Raw genomic sequence first — 20,417 nt, 5'->3', positions numbered from 1 at the left:
AATTCGCTCCTCGATATATTGGCCCTTACAGGATCTTGACTCGAATTAACCCAGTGGCGTATCGTCTAGCTCTCCCAGCTGCCTTACGCATCCCTAACTCCTTTCACGTTTCATTGTTGAAACCCCTAGTTTGTAACAGATTCTCCTCCACGATCGCCCCTCCTCGCTCTGTTCAGGTGGAGGGTCAGGAGGAGTATGAGGTTAACTCCATCATTGATTCTCGTATCTCTCGGGGGAGAGTACAATATTTGGTCGACTGGAAGGGATATGGTCCTGAGGAGAGAAGTTGGGTACCACAAGAGGATGTTCATGCTCCTCGCCTTCGCAGGGCGTTTCACTCACGCTTTCCGTCTCGTCCCGGTTCCTTCCGCCCGGTGGGCGTATCTGAGAGGGGGGGTACTGTCAGGGTACCTGAAGCCTCTACCTCCGAAAGAGGTAGAGACTTAGTAGTTTACTCCTCCAGCAGGTCGGCTTCCTCCATCCCTCGCGGCTCTCCTAGACACTCTCACGCCGGCCGCGAGGGATCCATCTCATTTTATGACGTCACGCACGCTGCCCGACGTCATGACGTCAGTCCGGACCGATCTGTCACTCAAGTGACTGGAAGCCACTCAGGACTCGTCGGAGGCGGGTATACTCACTGTAACCAGGGTATTTAAACCTGTTTCTCCCATTCACTCATTGCCCTGTCGTGGTTCTAGCCTGTCTAGTCACACAGTGCTCTGGCGATTTCAGTTATTCCTTTGGTTCCGACCCGGCTAGTTTGACTTACTCTGTTTCCCTCTGGTATCCTTGACCCGGCTTGTTCCTCGCTCACCTGTCCTCTCGTTCCCTCGACCTCGGCTTGTTTCTGACCATTCTCTTTACTCTCCGTACGTTAGTCCGGCCATTCTAAGGTCCGGTATACGTACCCTGTCCTGTTTGTACTTTGCGTGTTGGATCCCTGTCCCGATCCTGACAAAAGGTTGGGGGGGGAATAAATTGACAGGGGGAATAAATTGAAAGGGAGGGGGGGTAATAAATGGAAAGGGAGGGAGGGGGAATATATTGACAGGGAGGGTAATAAATTGACAGGGAGGGGAATAAATTGACAGGGAGGGGAATAAATTGACAGGGAGGGGAGGGGAATAAATTGAAAGTGAGGGGGGGATAAATTGACAGGGAGGGTGGGGGGAATAAATTGAAAGGGAGGGGGGGGAAATTGACAGGGAGGGTGGGGGGAATACAATTGACAGGCAGGGTGGGGGGAATAAATTGAAGGGGGGGATAAATTGAAAGGGAGGGGAAAGAAATTGACAGGGTGGGGGGGGGGGGAGAAATTGACAGGGAGGGGAATTTACGGGGTTGGGAGGGGGAATGAGAGTGGAGAGGGGAGAAGAGAGTGACAACGGGAGAGATGAGAGTGACAAAGGAGGGGGGAGAAGAGAGGAACAAGGGGGGGAGAAGAGAGTGATTTACACACAAAGACAATGCACCCCTTGCACACAGAAAAACACACAATGCATTACACACACAGACACACACACACAAGCAATGCAACCCTTACACACAATGCATTCCTTATACATACTCAATGCACCCCTTACAGACGCACTCACTGCATCCCGTACATACACAGAAACACACCTTGCAGCCCTTACACATACAACCACAGATTCACACAATGAATTCCTTACACACATATCAGGACATCCCCTACTCCACCTCCTGTGAACAAACTCATTGGTGGAACGTGAAGGTGGACCCTGGGACCCAGACCTTGAGCTGTGTAAAGGGCGTTCAAAAATGGAGCTGCTTCCCGTTCTCCCAGAACATTGATTTTTGTGACCACAGTTACAAACAGCCTCCAAAGAGCCTGTTCTACACCAGACCAGTGGAGCCAGACTACAGCTAGAGCCCATCATCATCCTCATCTGGTTGTAAGTAGGCAATCTAGTATATTATTCGTGGTACTAATCTCTAATTTACCTCACATTAAAGAAACACTACAGTCCCCAGAACCACTTCAGCCTGTCTATAGCCTGTCCCTGCAGGCCTTTTAATGTAAACACGGCGGTACTGCAGCAATTGTGTTAGTTAACGGCAGATCATATGGGGGGGGGGAGGGGAGGGCGGCAAACTTTACTTTTGCCTAGGGCGGCAAAAATCTTTGCACCGGCCCTGTGCACAGACTGCTGTGGGCTGCTCTCCTGCAATGTAGAATCTAAGTTCACATCTTAACATCATCGTACTATGCCACACGGTAATTAACCAAATCCGACACAAAATGTTTAAAACGTTTATCGGACAGAGCATCATACAAATTATTAATTCTGATTTATTTATTTGCATTAAACTACATCCATGTTTTTATTCACTGCAAATAATGCAAAATCAACTTTCCTCTAAGCCTCTGTCTGCCTCTTTAAAGGGAACGTAATTAGATACAAAAATAGAACATTTTAGATCTATATTTCCCATAAACCTCTGCACTGTGTTGCTCTATTTAGGCCAATCAGAAGATTGTGCAACAAAGTTACTTGTAGCTCCTCATTCATTAAACAAAAATGAATGGATACAGCCTGTGCATGTGAATATCAGCCTGAAGAAGACATCACTAAGGGAGGGACACATTTATTTATTTTTTTATCTCCGAGATGGACATTTAAATGGAAGTACCACTAAATTGTATTTCTTATGCGGTAAATCCACGCTATAAAAGAAGAGGAATTCCTTTGTATTTGGACAATAAGGTATTTGGACAGATACAATAATCACGGTAATCTTTTTTTCTCTCAATAGATTCAATAGATCCACAGCTTTCGATTCCGAATAGGTGTGTTTTCAACATATTGTACAAAGCTGCCCCTTTAATCAGCCATTCTGTCTCCATATCACATTTTTTTTTACATATACACAACAGATTAGTATAACCTATTATACATATATATAGTTATATAGTTATTCGTATACTTTACAATAGTTTTTTTGTTTAATTGTTGACCGAACCATGACAAGATCTGCTAGGTCAATGTTGGTGAGTCCGACATGTTGTACACAGAACCTTTCAGTGCATTTTCTACTCTACTCTCCGATAATCTACAGTTCCGATCAGCTTCATATAGATACTCTGGCTGCTGAGAAAAGTAGTTGAACAAGAGAAGGAAATCCACAGTTGCCTATTTTAGTTCTAGCTCCAGATGACGTTCTAGAACCTTGACCTTCTGAAGGATGTTTACTAATGTTAACCAGTAAGTTCTCTTGGCTTCTGTATCTAGTTTGCCATCATCACAACAGTCCAGTATTATATCTGAATTCTTATTTGTGATTTTACAGTTCCTGAAGGTCCGTTACTACGTATGAGATGTATTTTCCATCAAGAATATTTTCTATATCCCCATGTTTTACCAACCAACACTTGGACATGTGCGTGCGTGCGGGTGAGTCCTTCATTGATTTCAAAACAAGAGTAGCTGGAGCAGTGTGGTTATTTCGTGTCACGATGGCTAAGGATGTCAACTTGTTGCTTTCCTTTTTCTCTGTGACTTCTATTTGTGCATTCTGGAATTGACCTGAAAAATAAATACAAAGAATGTTAAGGTGTTTTTTCAAAAGAAACTCACCCCTATTGTAATGCATTGACCTATCGTGCATGAAAAGAATAGTTAATTAAAAACACAAATAGTTACATTAGAACTCGAAATTTAGAGTCGTGCACTCGCAATTTGTGAGTAAAAACTAGTCCTTGCTAATGGAGGTCCCCCCTGGTGACTGTTATGGACCCTCCAGGTTTGCAGTGGTGAGTAACTTGTAGTCCTGGCTAATGGAGATCCCCCCTGGTGACTGTGTTATGGACCCTCCAGGTTTGCAGTGGTGAGTAACTTGTAGTCCTGGCTAATGGAGATCCCTTGGTAACTGTGTTATGGACCCTTCAGGTTTGCAGTGGTGAGTAACTTGTAGTCCTGGCTAATGGAGGTCCCCCCTGGTGACTGTGTTATGGACCCTCCAGGTTTGCAGTGGTGAGTAACTTGTAGTCCTGGCTAATGGAGATCCCCCCTGGTGACTGTGTTATGGACCCTCCAGGTTTGCAGTGGTGAGTAACGTTTAGTCCTGGCTAATGCAGGTCCCCCCTGGTGACTGTGTTATGGGCCCTCCAGGTTTGCAGTGCTGAGTAACTTTGTCCTGCCCAGTAGCACAGAAGTTGCAAGTTTTAGCTATGGGTACATAGTTGCATAGTAATATAGACTGAGAAAGACAAACATCCATTAAGTTAAGCTTTTTACACATTTGTGTTAATGCTGTTGATCCAAAAAAAAAGAAGAAAAAAGGCACTCTTATGCGATGTCCATCTTTCCCATTATTGGGGGGGGGGGGGGGGGAGGGGGGGGGAATTCTGTCTTGCCTCCAAAATGACAGTGAGCTCTCTCCTTTGAACAAAAAGCTGTTACATTAAATATTATGGATTTTTTTCTAAAAAAAAAAAGCATCCATACTGTTTATGGAGTAGGCAACCTTCGGCAGTCCAGATGTGGTGGACTACATCTCACATAATGCTTTTATAGCCATAAAGCCTCAAGGGAGATGTGTTCCACACCATCTGGAATACCGAAAAATGCCCCGATCTAAAGATTTATGTATGACTTTTCAAAGTCTTTATTGTTTCGTCGTTATGTACCCATATGTGAGGAAATATATAAATTGAAGACTTTTTTCTCTTTGTATCTGTAGTATGTATATTTTACATATAACTTAATGAAAGTGCACCAAAAAGTTTTTTTTCTACAATAAAACCATATAAAAAATTAATTAATTGTCTATACCAGTTGACATAAAGTGTTTTTTTTGTTTTGTTTTATGCAAAGTTGAAAAATGGACTAGTGTGATTTATATAAAAAATGCTAGTCTAGCGGAGAAGATTGATATCTCTGTAAATCAATTGTATTCATTTCAGATTATGAATATTATTCTGCTCAAATTGATATTTTATGTTTTGGTTTTTGTTTGCTTTCGCTGGTCACCTGGATACCACTCTTTGAGCAAATCCCAATAAAAGTGTTGTATAGAAGGCCCTTCAGATGTTCGTGAGCTACAACTCTCTGGCTACGAAGTTCATTCAAAGAATCATGGGAGTTGTAGTTAAGCAACATATGGAGGGCCAGAGTTTGGAAAACCCAGATCTAAGCAATAAACAAAGAAATGCATTCTTTACAACACTTTTATTGGGATTTGCTCAAAGAGTGTTATCCATGTGCCTAGCTAAAGCAATAAAAGGGGGGTGGGGGGGGGGGCAGGGGGGGAAGTAATTTGCTAACCTAGCAGACCAGCAGAATGTGATGATAGCCCTTTTCCATTCACAATGTAAAAGCCCAAGTGGTCCAATTGCAGATATGTTGGATGGCGGTACTGATGGAACATAATCAGTAGCTCCACATCATGCCCAATCCAAACGGTGACATTGGAGGAAGGTGACACTTTGATAGCAAGTCGCGGTTTCTGCTGAAAAGCTGGATGATTGAGCGGGAGGGAGAGCTGGTCTTCTCCTTTGAGAGTCAAAGTGTTGAGCGATATATTGATGATGTAGTTGGCATTTGGCTGGTTGACAATGATGGTGATAATGTCGAGATAGGTGCGTATTCTGTTTTCAGAGCCAATTTTAAAAGGGGCTTGCATCAAATGCCCATTCACAGTGATTCCTGTAGAAGATAAAGTTTTTTTTCATAATGGGCACACTATCACATAATTGACAAACGAACAGGTAATGTTTTATATGATCCAATGACTACGTTGATAAACCACTGATGTCATGCTTCAACCGAACCTGACCTTATGTGAGAAATAATGAAGCCAAGATAAGATTCGAAATAAAACATCAATGAACATTTGGTTTCCTGTATATGAGACCCCTCAAACGAACCAATGTATAGGTTAACAAAAAATGTACTGATTTCAATATAATTTCAATGTAATACACTTCAATATATCCGCATATCCAATATGGTGATCATAATTATACTAAATCCCTGGTATTTAATTGTTTGTAGGCTTTTACGCTGTTACATTACTCAATGAAACATCCATACGAACTCTCTTTAAGTCTTTCTTTTGTTCAGTGTATTTAACAAGTGATTTATGTCTTCTAGGTAATGATACAATCTATGGACCAGCAGTTGATAAGACTGTGTTTAACGACCCAATGCCCAAATATATTGATCTGCTCATGGGCATTATAACATATTATTTACACTCTTTATCTAGATAATGAAGGATCAGCATACTTATTTATAGAAAGTTATCGTCCAAGAAAAAAAACAAAACTCTGAATGTACTGAGATCTGTGTATATATATATATATATATATATATTTATTTTGATACCTGTAGAAGAATCTGAAACAAGTCGCAGAATATCCCCTGGTCGTCCGTCCAAAGTAAAACACAGCTTCTCTTGGCTACGAGGTAGATTCACTACAAAATGTGGGTCTCCATCAACTGTTAGACAATAGAAGAAGATCAAAAATTAGCAAAATGAGAATTAACTGTAAATGCAGGAGAAATAATTTGTACGATCCAGAACCTTATTGCTGTGAACTGGTCTACAACAGCTATTGACCAAGGACAACTGGTATTTTTTCCCATTAAACCACTGGGCAGTTGGCTATAGAATTATTGTAAAGAATGCTGCACCAACATGACCTGTATAGTGGTTCATTAGTCGTATCTACCACAGTTCCCATGTCCAACCCACTATTTAATATTGAATAGACCCTCTCATTCATTTTGATCTGGTTTTAAAGGGATCAAAAAAACTGCAATTGTACTCACTGTAAATTCATTTTTCCTTAATGTGGTGGCAGTTCAATAGAGTACAATAGGGATGTACTCTTCGCATGGGGCAAGCATCTGAAATCAAAAATTAACGTAAAAGTTCCTCCCCCCAACAGGTATAAGACACCAACCTGCCATGGACCCTCAGTACGTCCCAATAAAACATCAGAGACTGAATACTGCAAGAATATCAAATTTATTAATAAAGGGAGGGAGTGATGTAATACCACCATATTAAGGAATAGGGAATTTATGGTGAGCAAGATTGCCGTTTTTCCTGACATATGGTGGCAGTACAATAGACATATCGAGATCCCAGAGCTATGGGCTGGAATCATGCAACCACCACTTTTAACATCTTATGTCTGAAAGCAGCGTCAGAGGCAGAGAATACGTCTAGTCTGTAATGCTTGACGAAGCAGATATCTTCAGGTGAAGCTTGTGCTCTTTCGGCCCAGGAATCAGCCATGGCTCTTGAAGAATGAGCTTTTAAGGAGGTAGGTAAAGGCAAATTTGATGAAGAATAAGCTAATTTAATAGTGTCCACAAGCCATCTTGCCAGAGTAGTTTACTATCCCAGTACTACAGCCACCATAAGGCATAGCGGCCGGGCAATTATGACGCGCTGATGACACGCATCACGTGCTTCGACAATCAATGCTGAAAATAAACCTATTAAATGCTTGTTTTATATAAAATTGTTGTTACGGTTGCCTCCAGGCTGGCTGGAAGTTGGACCGTAGAAAAGGATGCTCCTAGCGCTCACCAAAGGACCATCAGCACTGTAGACACCATAAGTACTGCCGAATCCCCGAACCGCCACTGCTGGGCTAGGATCTCGCGGTCTTCTATCCACCCTGGACATACGACCAGGCTCCAGGTTCCAGTAGGTGAACCTCTTCCTTCTGTAGAGCGAAGCAGGATCAGGAACAAGAGCTCTTACAAGAGCTCAGCAGCTAAGGGAGTATGAAGAGCATAGCAATCCCTGTAGTGATTATAGCTGTCCCCTACAAACATGAGTCAAGGCTGCAAGTTAGAGGGACAAGTCATTCTGTTTTATTGGCACCCAAATGGCTTTCTTTTATGCAGTTTTCCCTTAGATAGGACCACCCACAGGGTTTTACAGAACAGCCAATAACACACGTACATTACAGAAAACACTCCCAGCAATTACATACAAAATCCTCCCCCTCTGCCTGTGATATAATTATGGTACACAATACCATAAGGGACACTATAGTCACCTGAACAACTTTAGCTTAATGAAGCAGTTTTGGTGTATAGAACATGCCCCTGCAGCCTCACTGCTCAATCCTCTGCCATTTAGGAGTTAAATCCCTTTGTTTATGGACCCTAGTCACACCTCCCTGCATGTGACTTGCACAGCCTTCCATAAACACTTCCTGTAAAGAGAGCCCTATTTAGGCTTTCTTTATTGCAAGTTCTGTTTAATTAAGATTTTCTTATCCCCTGCTATGTTAATAGCGTGCTAGACTCTGCAAGAGCCTCCTGTATGTGATTAAAGTTCAATTTAGAGATTGAGATACAATTATTTAAGGTAAATTACATCTGTTTGAAAGTGAAACCAGTTTTTCTTCCCATGCAGGCTCTGTCAATCATAGCCAGGGGAGGTGTGGCTAGGGCTGCATAAACAGAAACAAAGTGATTTAATTCCTAAATGACAGTGAATTGAGCAGTGAAATTGCAGGGGAATGATCTATACACTAAAACTGCTTTATTTAGCTAAAGTAATTTAGGTGACTATAGTGTTCCTTTAACATAATTATCACAGGCAGGAAAAACACAGTTTTTACACATACACTGTAACTTTAAAACCACACATCCAATCTCCATAAAACCATATTTAGAATCAGCACACTTTAAATATAAACATAACCAAAAATCATACAAATCCCTCCAGTAGATCAAAAGTTAGTTGGAAGTCCTTTATGACCGACCGCAAGCACATTTTCCTGCCCAAAACAGTTCCATAGGTTTAGGCTGTGCGGCCGGTCAATTTTATGCAGAAAAATGACTAAGTCCCATTCGAAGCATATAAATAACAACATAAGACATCTAAATATTTGAAGATCTAACATTAGGGAATCCAAAGTCGTGAGTTCGAATTGCCGAACGGGACTTAGTCTCTGCAGCTGAAAATTCAGTGTAGGAGAAGGTAAGGGTCAGCGGTGTTCGGTGAAATGTGTAGCCGATTTCAGTTCCATGAATTTAGCTACACATACCGCTGACCTCGTTTGAATTAACAAAGATGGCTGCCGCCACGTGTTGGTTTGCACAAACTGCATCCACCCAGCATTCGGCAATCTACCTACAGCAGGCTCCCAGCCTGGGAGGTAAATTGCCTGTACACTTCCACTTCTGGATGGTCCGCCTGTGTGGTACTTGGTTCAGTAAGTTCCATTTACTGAACCAAGTGGGAGAAAGCCAGGAACAAGTTATTTTACAGGTCTGGAGACGCGTTTCACCCTACTTGAGGGCTTTCTCAATCGGTGTTCACTGCTCTCCTCCTCATTCTGGTTTAAATATCCTGGTCTAACCAATGAGGAAATCTACCAATGAAGAACCGGACCAGGATATTTAAACCAGAATGAGGAGGAGAGCAGTGAACACCGATTGAGAAAGCCCTCAAGTAGGGTGAAACGCGTCTCGGAAGTGAAGGATATTTATGGGACATTTTTTACTCTGTTTTATTTGTTTGTATTTTACTGCCTGCTGGCAAAATAAATTTTTATTTTTAATTCAAGTCTCCTCTGATCTTCACCAAACCTGCTCCAAGAAGGGAAAGTGTCTCCCTTATTGACACTCAAGCTGGTAAACTCAGAGCCGAGTACCTGGCTCTGAATAAGGTGAGCACCTATTTAAAGATACAGTATACTCACCTTTATAACCTAAGTTACTACACTATATTATCTCCTATTACGTTTTCTTTGTATCTCTTATCTCTGAGGGATTCCACCAACGCTTCAAAAAAAGGGGACAAGTACCACCAGACGGTACTAAAGCGCAAGTGATTTGAGCCTATCCCATCCTAGGCTCTAAAAAATGTGAGTTAGCATTCTGTTTTGATCACTGCACAACGGTTATTTACCATACAGATTTGCACTATTATTTCCCTGTATATGTTTTTCTTTCTATGTATATATACGCTGAATTTAAAGTGATACTGCTACAATATCAGGACTAGACGACCCTTGTTATAGGGTAGGTATCCACTATTATCACTGTATGCTCCACTCATATAGGTGAACTGCCTCTGGCTTTTCTACCTTTCTTCTAGTTTCTACAATTTGAGGTGGGTGTGAGGGACCCCCACAAGAGTGTTGTAGCATCTACACGATTTTCAATATTTTATAAGCGCCTTTTATACACAGTTTTTTTCATCTTTTTCTCTACAATTGGTTGTGTCTCTCTCACACTGTGTGGCTGCTCAATTTAAAATCAGTATGTTTTCCCACCGTATGCAATGTGGCAAAAATATAGATCTGATGTTTGATGAACAAACAATCCCTATGGATAACATAGGTGATAACATTGATACCCAGAATTGTCAATATAAATTAGAAAAAGCATTAGGGAGAGAAATGAAAATAAAATGGGAAGTGGCAACAATGGAGAAGTATATTAGGGAGAAAATCACCCCTAGGGGCCTCAGATTTACAAAAAATCCATCCTTTGATCAGGACGAGGAGGAATTTGTAGAGGAATGGATTAATATGCTGGAGAGTTTTTCTTTTGGGCTAATGGGTTTAATTGTCAAAAGAAGAACCAGCACTCTCAAAAAAATTGATAATGAAATCAATACTTTACAAGATATATTGAACACGAATATGTCATCTGATAGATATTCCTCAATGGTAGATAACATTCAAATGAATATTAGCAAATTGGAAAAAACAGTAATAGCAACTAAAAAAAGGAAATACGTCAGGGATAAGAATGATTATGCTCGTAACCAAGTTCGTTCTTACTCTAAAACACAATCCAGACATAGAACTGAAGACCGCAATAATTATGGTCCAAAATATAAACAGGTGGATAGGAGGTACCAACCATATGTACCCAATACACTACAACAACACCATATGAGATATACTGCTGGAAATAGAGATTCGGGGTCCATACACACCACAAAGGTTAGGGACCATTCCAAAGGGAGGAACCCTTCAGCACACACAAACACTCGCACCCCTGAACAGGTAGTAAGAAGAAGGGAACCCACTACATATCATCACTCCAATACACATTTCCAACAAAAAGCCAATCACCATCAAAAATCTCTTATTCCCCTCCAGAATAGATTTAGCAACTTGGAGGTGTCCCCGGGAAGGGGGGATTTTCAAGTGACTTATACCAGGGACAAGCACAAGGATATACCAAAGAGATCTTTGGGGAAAAGAACGAGGAGTTTAGAAGAAGGGGAAGTAGAGGAGGAACAGCAATACAGAAGAGAAAGACAAGGCAGATGGGATCCATAGAATCTGAAGGTATCTTCAACCTTACAACCCGAGTATTAACTAACACGCAAATTACACTTTTATCGAAAGGTTTAAAGTATGCTCCAACTAAACCAATAGATAAATTCAATGTGTATGTGGATCTTCAAAAATTTAAAAGGAAATTGTGCCTAAAAAAGTTTTTTCTAAAAAACCCAATGAACTCCATTGATCCTCCTCAAGATGATTTCATTCACTCTAATCTTAAAGAACCGTCCACTTTCTATCCCCACTCTCTGATTTCAGAGGAGATCATTACATTTGAAAAGATGGTAATGAAGGAAGTTAAAAATCTCAAAGCACCAAAAACATGGGAACATAATCTTAATAATAAAGAAAGAAATACCCTTAACGATCTTAAGAAGGATGACACATTGGTAATCAAACCAGCTGATAAGGGAGGGGGGATAGTTCTAATGGAAAAAGACAACTACGTTAAAGAATGTCAAAGATTATTGATGGATGAAAAAACATACAAAAAATTACCAAAAGACCCCATTAATGATATAAAAATAACTTATAATCAACTTCTAGACCAGGGTAAACTACTGGGGATTCTAAACAATAAGGAACAAAAGTTCCTTGATGTTCACCATCCAAGAACCCCAGTATTTTACCAACTCCCTAAAATACATAAGGATAAAAGTCACCCCCCAGGAAGACCTATTGTATCTGGCATAGGCTCTATATCTAGCCGTTTGTCTCAGTATATAGATAGGTGCCTTCAATCTGCAGTCCCACGCTGCCCCAGCCATCTTAAAGACACATTAAGTATACTTAACATCTTGAAAAATCAGATATGGGAAGATAACTTTTTCTTGGTAACAGCAGATGTGAGTTCACTCTACACCATCATCTCCCATGAACAAGGATGCCAGGCCTCTAGGTTTTTCTTGGAAGAATTTGGGGAATTCCCTGGTGATCAGATAGATTTCATCATTGAGGGAATCAGATGGATCCTTACCAATAATTACTTTTGGTTTGGAGGTGATTTTTTCCTTCAGGTCTGTGGTACGGCGATGGGCACCAGATTCGCCCCCAGTTACGCCAATTTGTTCATGTCATTTTGGGAACATCAACATGTATACACGAGGCGGGACTGGGAGGCGAGTCTGGTGCTCTATCGCCGTTACATAGACGATATTTTTTTAATCTGGAGGGGAGACGAAGAGTCCCTACTATCCTTCTTGTCAGAACTTAATGACAACACATGGGGTATTAAATTGGAGAGTAACTACAGCCGTCAGTCCGTTGATTTTTTGGACCTTCAAATATACATAGATGACGGAGAAATTAAAACTAGGACACATTTCAAAAAGGTAGATGTCAATAGTTATATTGAGGAGACAAGTTGCCATTTTTCACCCTGGCTTACCAACGCACCTAAAGCACAATTGATGAGGATCAGGCGAAACTGTACTGATAATGAAGTTTTTAATATCCAATCTTGCAAAATTCTTAATGATTTTAAACAAAAAGGCTATAAAGCCCAACTATTAGACAAAGCCCAACGTGAAGTTGCTCTAAAGGATAGAGAGTCACTCCTACAGTATAAAACACCGCCCACTGAGACAGAGGAACGAAATCTAGCGTTCATTTGTGATTTCAGCTGCCAGAGTTATAAATTAAAAAGAATTTTCCAGAAATACTGGCCAATTCTACAAAATGATACGTTCCTGAATAAGGTCTTACCAAATAAACCTATTTTCACCTATAGAGGAGTTCCCAGTTTAAGGACCAATTTAGTACGTAATCATATAAAAGAACGTGCAACGATTAAAAATGTCTTTAACCAAAAGAATGGCTTCTATGGCTGTGGCACATGTGGTGCTTGCAGAAATAGCGGCCAAAAAAAGAGACATATAACTTCATTCTCTACCTGCGAGTCTCAATTTCAAAGCAAACAGCCTAACAACTATAAAATAAATCAACTTATAACTTGCTATTCTAAACGAGTCATCTATCTTATCACATGTCAATGTGGTTTAAGTTATGTAGGTAGGACCACTAGATCCCTCTATATAAGAATACAGGAGCATATCCGTAATATTAGGAAGGGTTTTGATAAACACAGCCTTTCAGCACATTTTAAACATAAGCACAATTGTGACCCAACCCAATTGACATTTATGGGTATTCAAATTGTTAACATCAATTGGAGGGGTGAGGATCCAATAAGGAAGATGGGACAACAAGAGATGAGATGGATTTTCAATCTCAACACTATGATTCCCACCGGCCTTAATGGCGATTTTGAAATGTGTCATTTTTTATGATATTATCCCGAACAGCATGTATTAATCCTCTATGTTTATTATGTATTTGGAGTGAATAGATCCATTTTCCTTTATAAGATGCTTATCACATCTACTTTAAAAGATTCAAGTGAAACTTTAATCACAGGGGATTTAAAATTACTATTACTAACTAAGTTGAATCTTATCTCACTACTTAATATATGTATGTAGCTACTGCTTTAAAGCTTTAAAAAGATTTATATACATGCTGTGGGAATGTCAATTTTCATTGTATTTAAATTTAATGCACAGTTTATTGATATATGTATTTTCTTTTTTCTTTTTTTTTTTTTTTTTTCCTTTTTTTTTTTTTTTTTCATTTATGCCCCAATCATTTTTTCTGCATGCTTGACACAAATGAGGACATCTATAAAATATACAAGATATATGTACATCCTTCTACTTGCCTAATACAAATTGTAAAAAAAAAAAATATGGGTTAAAGAGCATAAGGGAAGTGACAGGCACGAATATAGGATACTCTGCTACTTTCCCTACTTATTGCCCACAAGTAAAATGGCTACCGCAACACCCGAAGTGATGTCACTTCCTGTTACAAACAGAAAAAAAAAACAAAAAAAAAAACGATTTTGACAAGCCACACTACACTCCCCCCAAACGAGTGATATGATTGGCTAACCAATGAGGAAATCTACCAATGAAGAACCGGACCAGGATATTTAAACCAGAATGAGGAGGAGAGCAGTGAACACCGATTGAGAAAGCCCTCAAGTAGGGTGAAACGCGTCTCGGAAGTGAAGGATATTTATGGGACATTTTTTACTCTGTTTTATTTGTTTGTATTTTACTGCCTGCTGGCAAAATAAATTTTTATTTTTAATTCAAGTCTCCTCTGATCTTCACCAAACCTGCTCCAAGAAGGGAAAGTGTCTCCCTTATTGACACTCAATCTGGTAAACTCAGAGCCGAGTACCTGGCTCTGAATAAGGTGAGCACCTATTTAAAGATACAGTATACTCACCTTTATAACCTAAGTTACTACACTATATTATCTCCTATTACGTTTTCTTTGTATCTCTTATCTCTGAGGGATTCCACCAACGCTTCAAAAAAAGGGGACAAGTACCACCAGACGGTACTAAAGCGCAAGTGATTTGAGCCTATCCCATCCTAGGCTCTAAAAAATGTGAGTTAGCATTCTGTTTTGATCACTGCACAACGGTTATTTACCATACAGATTTGCACTATTATTTCCCTGTATATGTTTTTCTTTCTATGTATATATATACGCTGAATTTAAAGTGATACTGCTACAATATCAGGACTAGACGACCCTTGTTATAGGGTAGGTATCCACTATTATCACTGTATGCTCCACTCATATAGGTGAACTGCCTCTGGCTTTTCTACCTTAATGCACTATTAGCCTCTTCCCTTCTTATCGCCCCTCTCTGTATATACGAACATCTGCAAAGTGCAAAGATCTCTATCCTCTGGTTCCAAACACCCTATTGATTTCAAGTACCTTATACAAGACTCTTGGAACTATAAATACATATACCTACATTTTATTGTTGTACTGTGGCGCAGCCCTACCCTACCTTTGTGTTACCTGTCTTTAAACATGTATGACAGACTGAAGTCCCATTTGATTGACAGCCCATCCAGAACCAGAGGCATGTCTGCCTTGAAGAGTGAAGCAAATGTTTTCACCTTTGCATTTGACCTTCTTGCCGATCGATGACCGGCAGGCCGAATATCGTCACCAGCTGATAAAAAATGACCGGATTTAGAGACCACTCGTTTTGGGACCATCTTGATCTGCTTAAGTCGTCTGCAATAACATTGTCTATTCCTCTTCTATGAGTAGCGGATATGTCTTCTAGATGACTTGAGCCCAGGACACAATTCGTGTGCCCCCTTGTTTGTTCAGGTAAGAGACCGTAGTCTGGTTGTCTGACTGAATTTTCACCCCTTTCCCCATAATGAAATCTCAGCATCTGTGGTGATTATGACTTTTTGGGCCGAAATGATAGACCTTCTGACATGAAACTTGTCTTTTGCCACCAATCAGATCCTGTCTTCTTACAGAATCTGAAATGTTTAATAAAGAATCCAAGTCTTCTTCTTTCTTTGACCATTTTAGAAGAATTTCCCACTGCAAAGGCCTTGATTCTGCTCTGGCCCATTTTACTGCTAGGATAGTAAAAGTGAGGTTTCCCAACACCTGCATAGCTTTCCTCACAGAGCATTTTGGCAGCTTCTTTATCTTTCTTCTTTTTCCCGTAGGTAGGTGAATAGCAAGAGTGTCTGACTTGATAAAAAAAAAAACATAGAAACTGAATTAACTTTGTGGGATGTAGATGAGATTTCCCTAGGTTTATTACCTAACCATGTTCTTTCCAGGATTTTTAGTGTGTATGCCTCATCCGTCTCTAGTGCGTCTCTTGATTTTGCCTTTATGAACCAGTCGTCCAAGTATGGAACAACCGTGATACCTTGTACCCTTAAGAAGGCTGTGATATGCGCGAGAACCTTTTTTTAAAAATCCTGGGAGCTGAGGCAAGATGGAATGGATGGGCATAAAAAGTGATGAACCTTGTGGCCCTCTCTTATGGCAAATTGCAGGTAGTTTTTTGAGCCAACGTCCATAAGAAAGTGAAGGTAGGCATCTTTCAAATCCTTTTTAGATCCATAATGGGAAGAAAGGACAAATCTGGTTTTGGGACCAGAAACAACCTAGAGTAGACACCCTGATATAGCTGGGCTCTTGGAACTCTTTCTACAACACCTTTCTTTAAAAGAATAACCGTAGCGGTTATTGACATCTGTTGGATTAATTCTACCAAAGGAGAACTAAATAATTTCTTCCTCTCCAAAGGCAGTTCACAACAAAGTGCAAACTGGCAAGTCTTCCCACTTGTCTTCTCCTTGCAGCGTTATGATGCTCTTGAAATGCCTGGAAATAAATGCCCTTTTTTCAGGGTTTTTCCATTCTCTGTACTTAAGCTCCGGAATCTGCTGTGGAACAGGAAAAGCTTTTTTACTTGCTTTATCTCATGTTTCTTCCGAGAAGGCAACATTAACTTCCTTATTACATTTTTCTTAATTCTTCATGTGGGAAACTGAGTTCTGTCACAGAAGAATCGCTGGAAGTTTCTGAATAGGAAGACATTCGCCCGAGGACATCTCTGATCTAGAAGAAGATCTCTTCCATTTTTGCCTCTGTTTGGCTGTAGCTTTAACAGGTGCTGTTACATTCAACTTTGCAGAATCTTTGACTCAAATGGTTGGGCCAGATTGTCTTGAAACCAAGATAAGAATGACCATGTCCTGTTGCTTGTACTTTTCCAGCGATAAGGACGAACCGTGGTTGCAGATTTTCCTTTAAGTACCATCTGGTAGTGGTGTCTTATACCTGTTGGGTATTATTATGTTAAAATTATGTTAATTTTTAATTTCAGATGCTTGTCCCATGGGAAGAGTACATCCCTATTGTACTCTATTGTATTGTCACAATATATCAGGAAAATACACTTGTTGCTTCTGAGCTGTAAATCCAGAGTTGACCACTCTACACCAAGTGATTTTACAAAGTCAATAATATTGTGATATAAATAAAAGGAAACGCTTAGGAGTTAGGACATGTTAACGCTACAGTTGGTCTCTCAAACACGCACATATGTGCACTCTTTCAATTTAGGCTTAATCCAAAAAAATTCAACATGAAACAGAAAATGTAAGCTCACCTGAAGACATGAACGTTTGAAGTCCAGGGACACCAGAAAGCAGCACTTTAAGAGATAAAATATGAAGGTCACATATAGTTGTCATATAGAGCATGCTGCATTGGACAAACTGTTAAAAAGATGTCTGACAGCATTACTATTACTTGATTCCCAGGGGATCCTTAAAAGAAGGCAGCACGAGAACAAGGCCAGTGCAAGGATTTTTGGCTACAAAGGCGAAGATGCTGTGCTTTGTCCCCAAAGCCCTTTTTGTGTATCTTTTTCTCCTCTTTCTCACCCCCTCTATGTGTCTTAATCCCCCTCGTCATTCTGTGTGTCTCAGGGCCGGCGCTACCTGTTAGGCGGACTAGGCAGCCGCCTAGGGCGCCCCTTGGGAAGGGGTGCCCCCAGGAGCGCCGTCCCCCCTCATGCTGCAACTGCCCGAGCGCTCTGTAGAGAGCCTCAGGCAGCTGCAGCTTTGCCCGGGCTGGTGCGTCCATGAGGGCGCACCGCCCGGGCGCAGCATGAGGAGAGGGGCTGACAGGAGGGAAGCGCTCAGCGCTCCCTCCTGTCACTCCCTCACTGTAGCGTGGCCGAGCGCTGTATGGTCCGCGGGTACAGGGAGCATCTGTCTCCTGTACCCGGCCGGACTAACAGGAAGTGCACACTGAGTGTGCACTTCCTGTTAGTCCGGCCGGGTACAGGAAACAAAAGCTCCCTGTACCCTGCGGACAATACAGAGCTCGGCCACGCTACAATAGAGGTGGGGGGAGAAAGAGAGTGGGGAGGGAGGGAGGGGGGAGAAAGAGAGTGGGGAGGGAGGGAGGGGGGAGAAAGAGAGTGGGGAGGGAGGGAGGGGGGAGAAAGAGAGTGGGGAGGGAGGGAGGGGGGAGAAAGAGAGTGGGGAGGGAGGGAGGGAGGGGGGAGAAAGAGAGTGGGGAGGGAGGGAGGGAGGGAGGGAGGGGGGAGAAAGAGAGTGGGGAGGGAGGGAGGGGGGAGAAAGAGAGTGGGGAGGGAGGGAGGGGGAGAAAGAGAGTGGGGAGGGAGGGAGGGGGGAGAAAGAGAGTGGGGAGGGAGGGAGGGAGGGGGGAGAAAGAGAGTGGGGAGGGAGGGAGGGGGGAGAAAGAGAGTGGGGAGGGAGGGAGGGAGGGGGGAGAAAGAGAGTGGGGAGGGAGGGAGGGGGGAGAAAGAGAGTGGGGAGGGAGGGAGGGAGGGGGGAGAAAGAGAGTGGGGAGGGAGGGAGGGAGGGGGGAGAAAGAGAGTGGGGAGGGAGGGAGGGAGGGGGGAGAAAGAGAGTGGGGAGGGAGGGGGAAGAAAGAGAGTGGGGAGGGAGGGAGGGAGGGGGGAGAAAGAGAGTGGGGAGGGAGGGAGGGAGGGGGGAGAAAGAGAGTGGGGAGGGAGGGAGGGAGGGGGGAGAAAGAGAGTGGGGAGGGAGGGAGGGAGGGGGGAGAAAGAGAGTGGGGAGGGAGGGAGGGGGAGAAAGAGAGTGGGGAGGGAGGGAGGGAGGGAGGGGGAGAAAGAGAGTGGGGAGGGAGGGAGGGAGGGAGGGGGAGAAAGAGAGTGGGGAGGGAGGGAGGGGGAGAAAGAGAGTGGGGAGGGAGGGAGGGAGGGAGGGGGAGAAAGAGAGTGGGGAGGGAGGGAGGGGGAGAAAGAGAGTGGGGAGGGAGGGAGGGAGGGAGGGGGAGAAAGAGAGTGGGGAGGGAGGGAGGGGGAGAAAGAGAGTGGGGAGGGAGGGAGGGAGGGAGGGGGAGAAAGAGAGTGGGGAGGGAGGGAGGGGGAGAAAGAGAGTGGGGAGGGAGGGAGGGAGGGAGGGGGAGAAAGAGAGTGGGGAGGGAGGGAGGGGGAGAAAGAGAGTGGGGAGGGAGGGAGGGGGAGAAAGAGAGTGGGGAGGGAGGGAGGGAGGGAGGGGGAGAAAGAGAGTGGGGAGGGAGGGAGGGGGAGAAAGAGAGTGGGGAGGGAGGGAGGGAGGGAGGGGGAGAAAGAGAGTGGGGAGGGAGGGAGGGGGAGAAAGAGAGTGGGGAGGGAGGGAGGGAGGGAGGGGGAGAAAGAGAGTGGGGAGGGAGGGAGGGGGAGAAAGAGAGTGGGGAGGGAGGGAGGGAGGGAGGGGGAGAAAGAGAGTGGGGAGGGAGGGAGGGAGGGGGGAGGGGGAGAAAGAGAGTGGGGAGGGAGGGAGGGAGGGGGAGAAAGAGAGTGGGGAGGGGGGAGGGAGGGAGGGAGGGGGAGAAAGAGAGTGGGGAGGGAGGGGGAGAAAGAGAGTGGGGAGGAGGGAGGGGGAGAAAGAGAGTGGGGGGGAGGGAGGGGGAGAAAGAGAAGGGAGGGGGAGGGGAGAAAGAGAGTGGGGAGGGAGGGGGGAGAAAGAGAGTGGGGAGGGAGGGAGGGAAAGAGTGGGGAGGGAGGGAGGGAGGGGGGGAGAAAAGAAAGAAAGAAAGAAAATAGAGAGGGAGAAAAAGAAAGAAAGAAGAAAATAGAGAGGGAGAAAAAGAAAGAAAGAAAGAAAGAAAATAGAGAGGGAGAAAGAAAGAAAGAAGAAAATAGAGAGGGAGAAAGAAGAAAGAAAGAAAATAGAGAGGGAGAAAGAAAAATAGAGAGGGAGAAAAGACAGAAAGAAAGAAAGAAAATAGAGAGGGAGAAAGAAGAAGAAAGAAAGAAAATAGAGAGGGAGAAAAGAAAGAAAGAAGAAATAGAGAGGGAGAAAAGAAAGAAAGAAATAGAGAGGGAGAAGAAGAAGGGAGAAAAGAAAGAAAGAAAATAGAGAGGGAGAAAAAGAAAGAAAGAAAGAAAATAGAGAGGGAGAAAAAAAGAAAAAAAGAAAGAAAATAGACGAGGGAGAAAAGAAAGAAAGAAAAGAAAAAAAAAAAAAGAAAGAAGAAAGAAAATAGAGAGGGAGAAAAAGAAAGAAAGAAAAAAGAGGGAGAAAAAGAAAGAAAGAAAATAGAGAGGGAGAAAAACAGAAAGAAAGAAAATAGAGAGGGAGAAAAAGAAAGAAAGAAAGAAAGAAGAAGACATAGAGAGGGAGAAAAAGAAAGAAAGAAAGAAAATAGAGAGGGAGAAAGAAAGAAAGAACAGAAAATAGAGAGGGAGAAAAGAAAGAAAGAAAGAAAATAGAGAGGGAGA

General features: G+C 42.6%; 1 protein-coding gene across 1 annotated transcript in view; it reads right to left on the bottom strand.

The window, feature by feature from the left end:
• Positions 1 to 2,303: 2,303 nt before the first annotated feature.
• The window catches only part of ITIH6 (inter-alpha-trypsin inhibitor heavy chain family member 6), a 71,244-nt gene continuing 53,130 nt past the window's right edge, over positions 2,304 to 20,417 (bottom strand). The window contains exons 12-15 of the mRNA XM_063432714.1: positions 17,325 to 17,369; positions 6,354 to 6,467; positions 5,292 to 5,672; positions 2,304 to 3,551 (exon numbers count right to left, since the gene is read on the bottom strand). Of these exons, the coding sequence (XP_063288784.1) occupies positions 3,310 to 3,551; positions 5,292 to 5,672; positions 6,354 to 6,467; positions 17,325 to 17,369 (782 nt within the window). The 3' untranslated portion in view covers positions 2,304 to 3,309. The remainder of the gene's footprint in view (positions 3,552 to 5,291; positions 5,673 to 6,353; positions 6,468 to 17,324; positions 17,370 to 20,417) is intronic.

Source organism: Pelobates fuscus, chromosome 9 (assembly GCF_036172605.1).
Source record: "Pelobates fuscus isolate aPelFus1 chromosome 9, aPelFus1.pri, whole genome shotgun sequence".
Lineage (NCBI taxonomy): Eukaryota > Metazoa > Chordata > Amphibia > Anura > Pelobatidae > Pelobates > Pelobates fuscus.
Note: the sequence above shows the minus strand (reverse complement) of the source record. Positions and strands in the feature narration are given on the sequence as shown.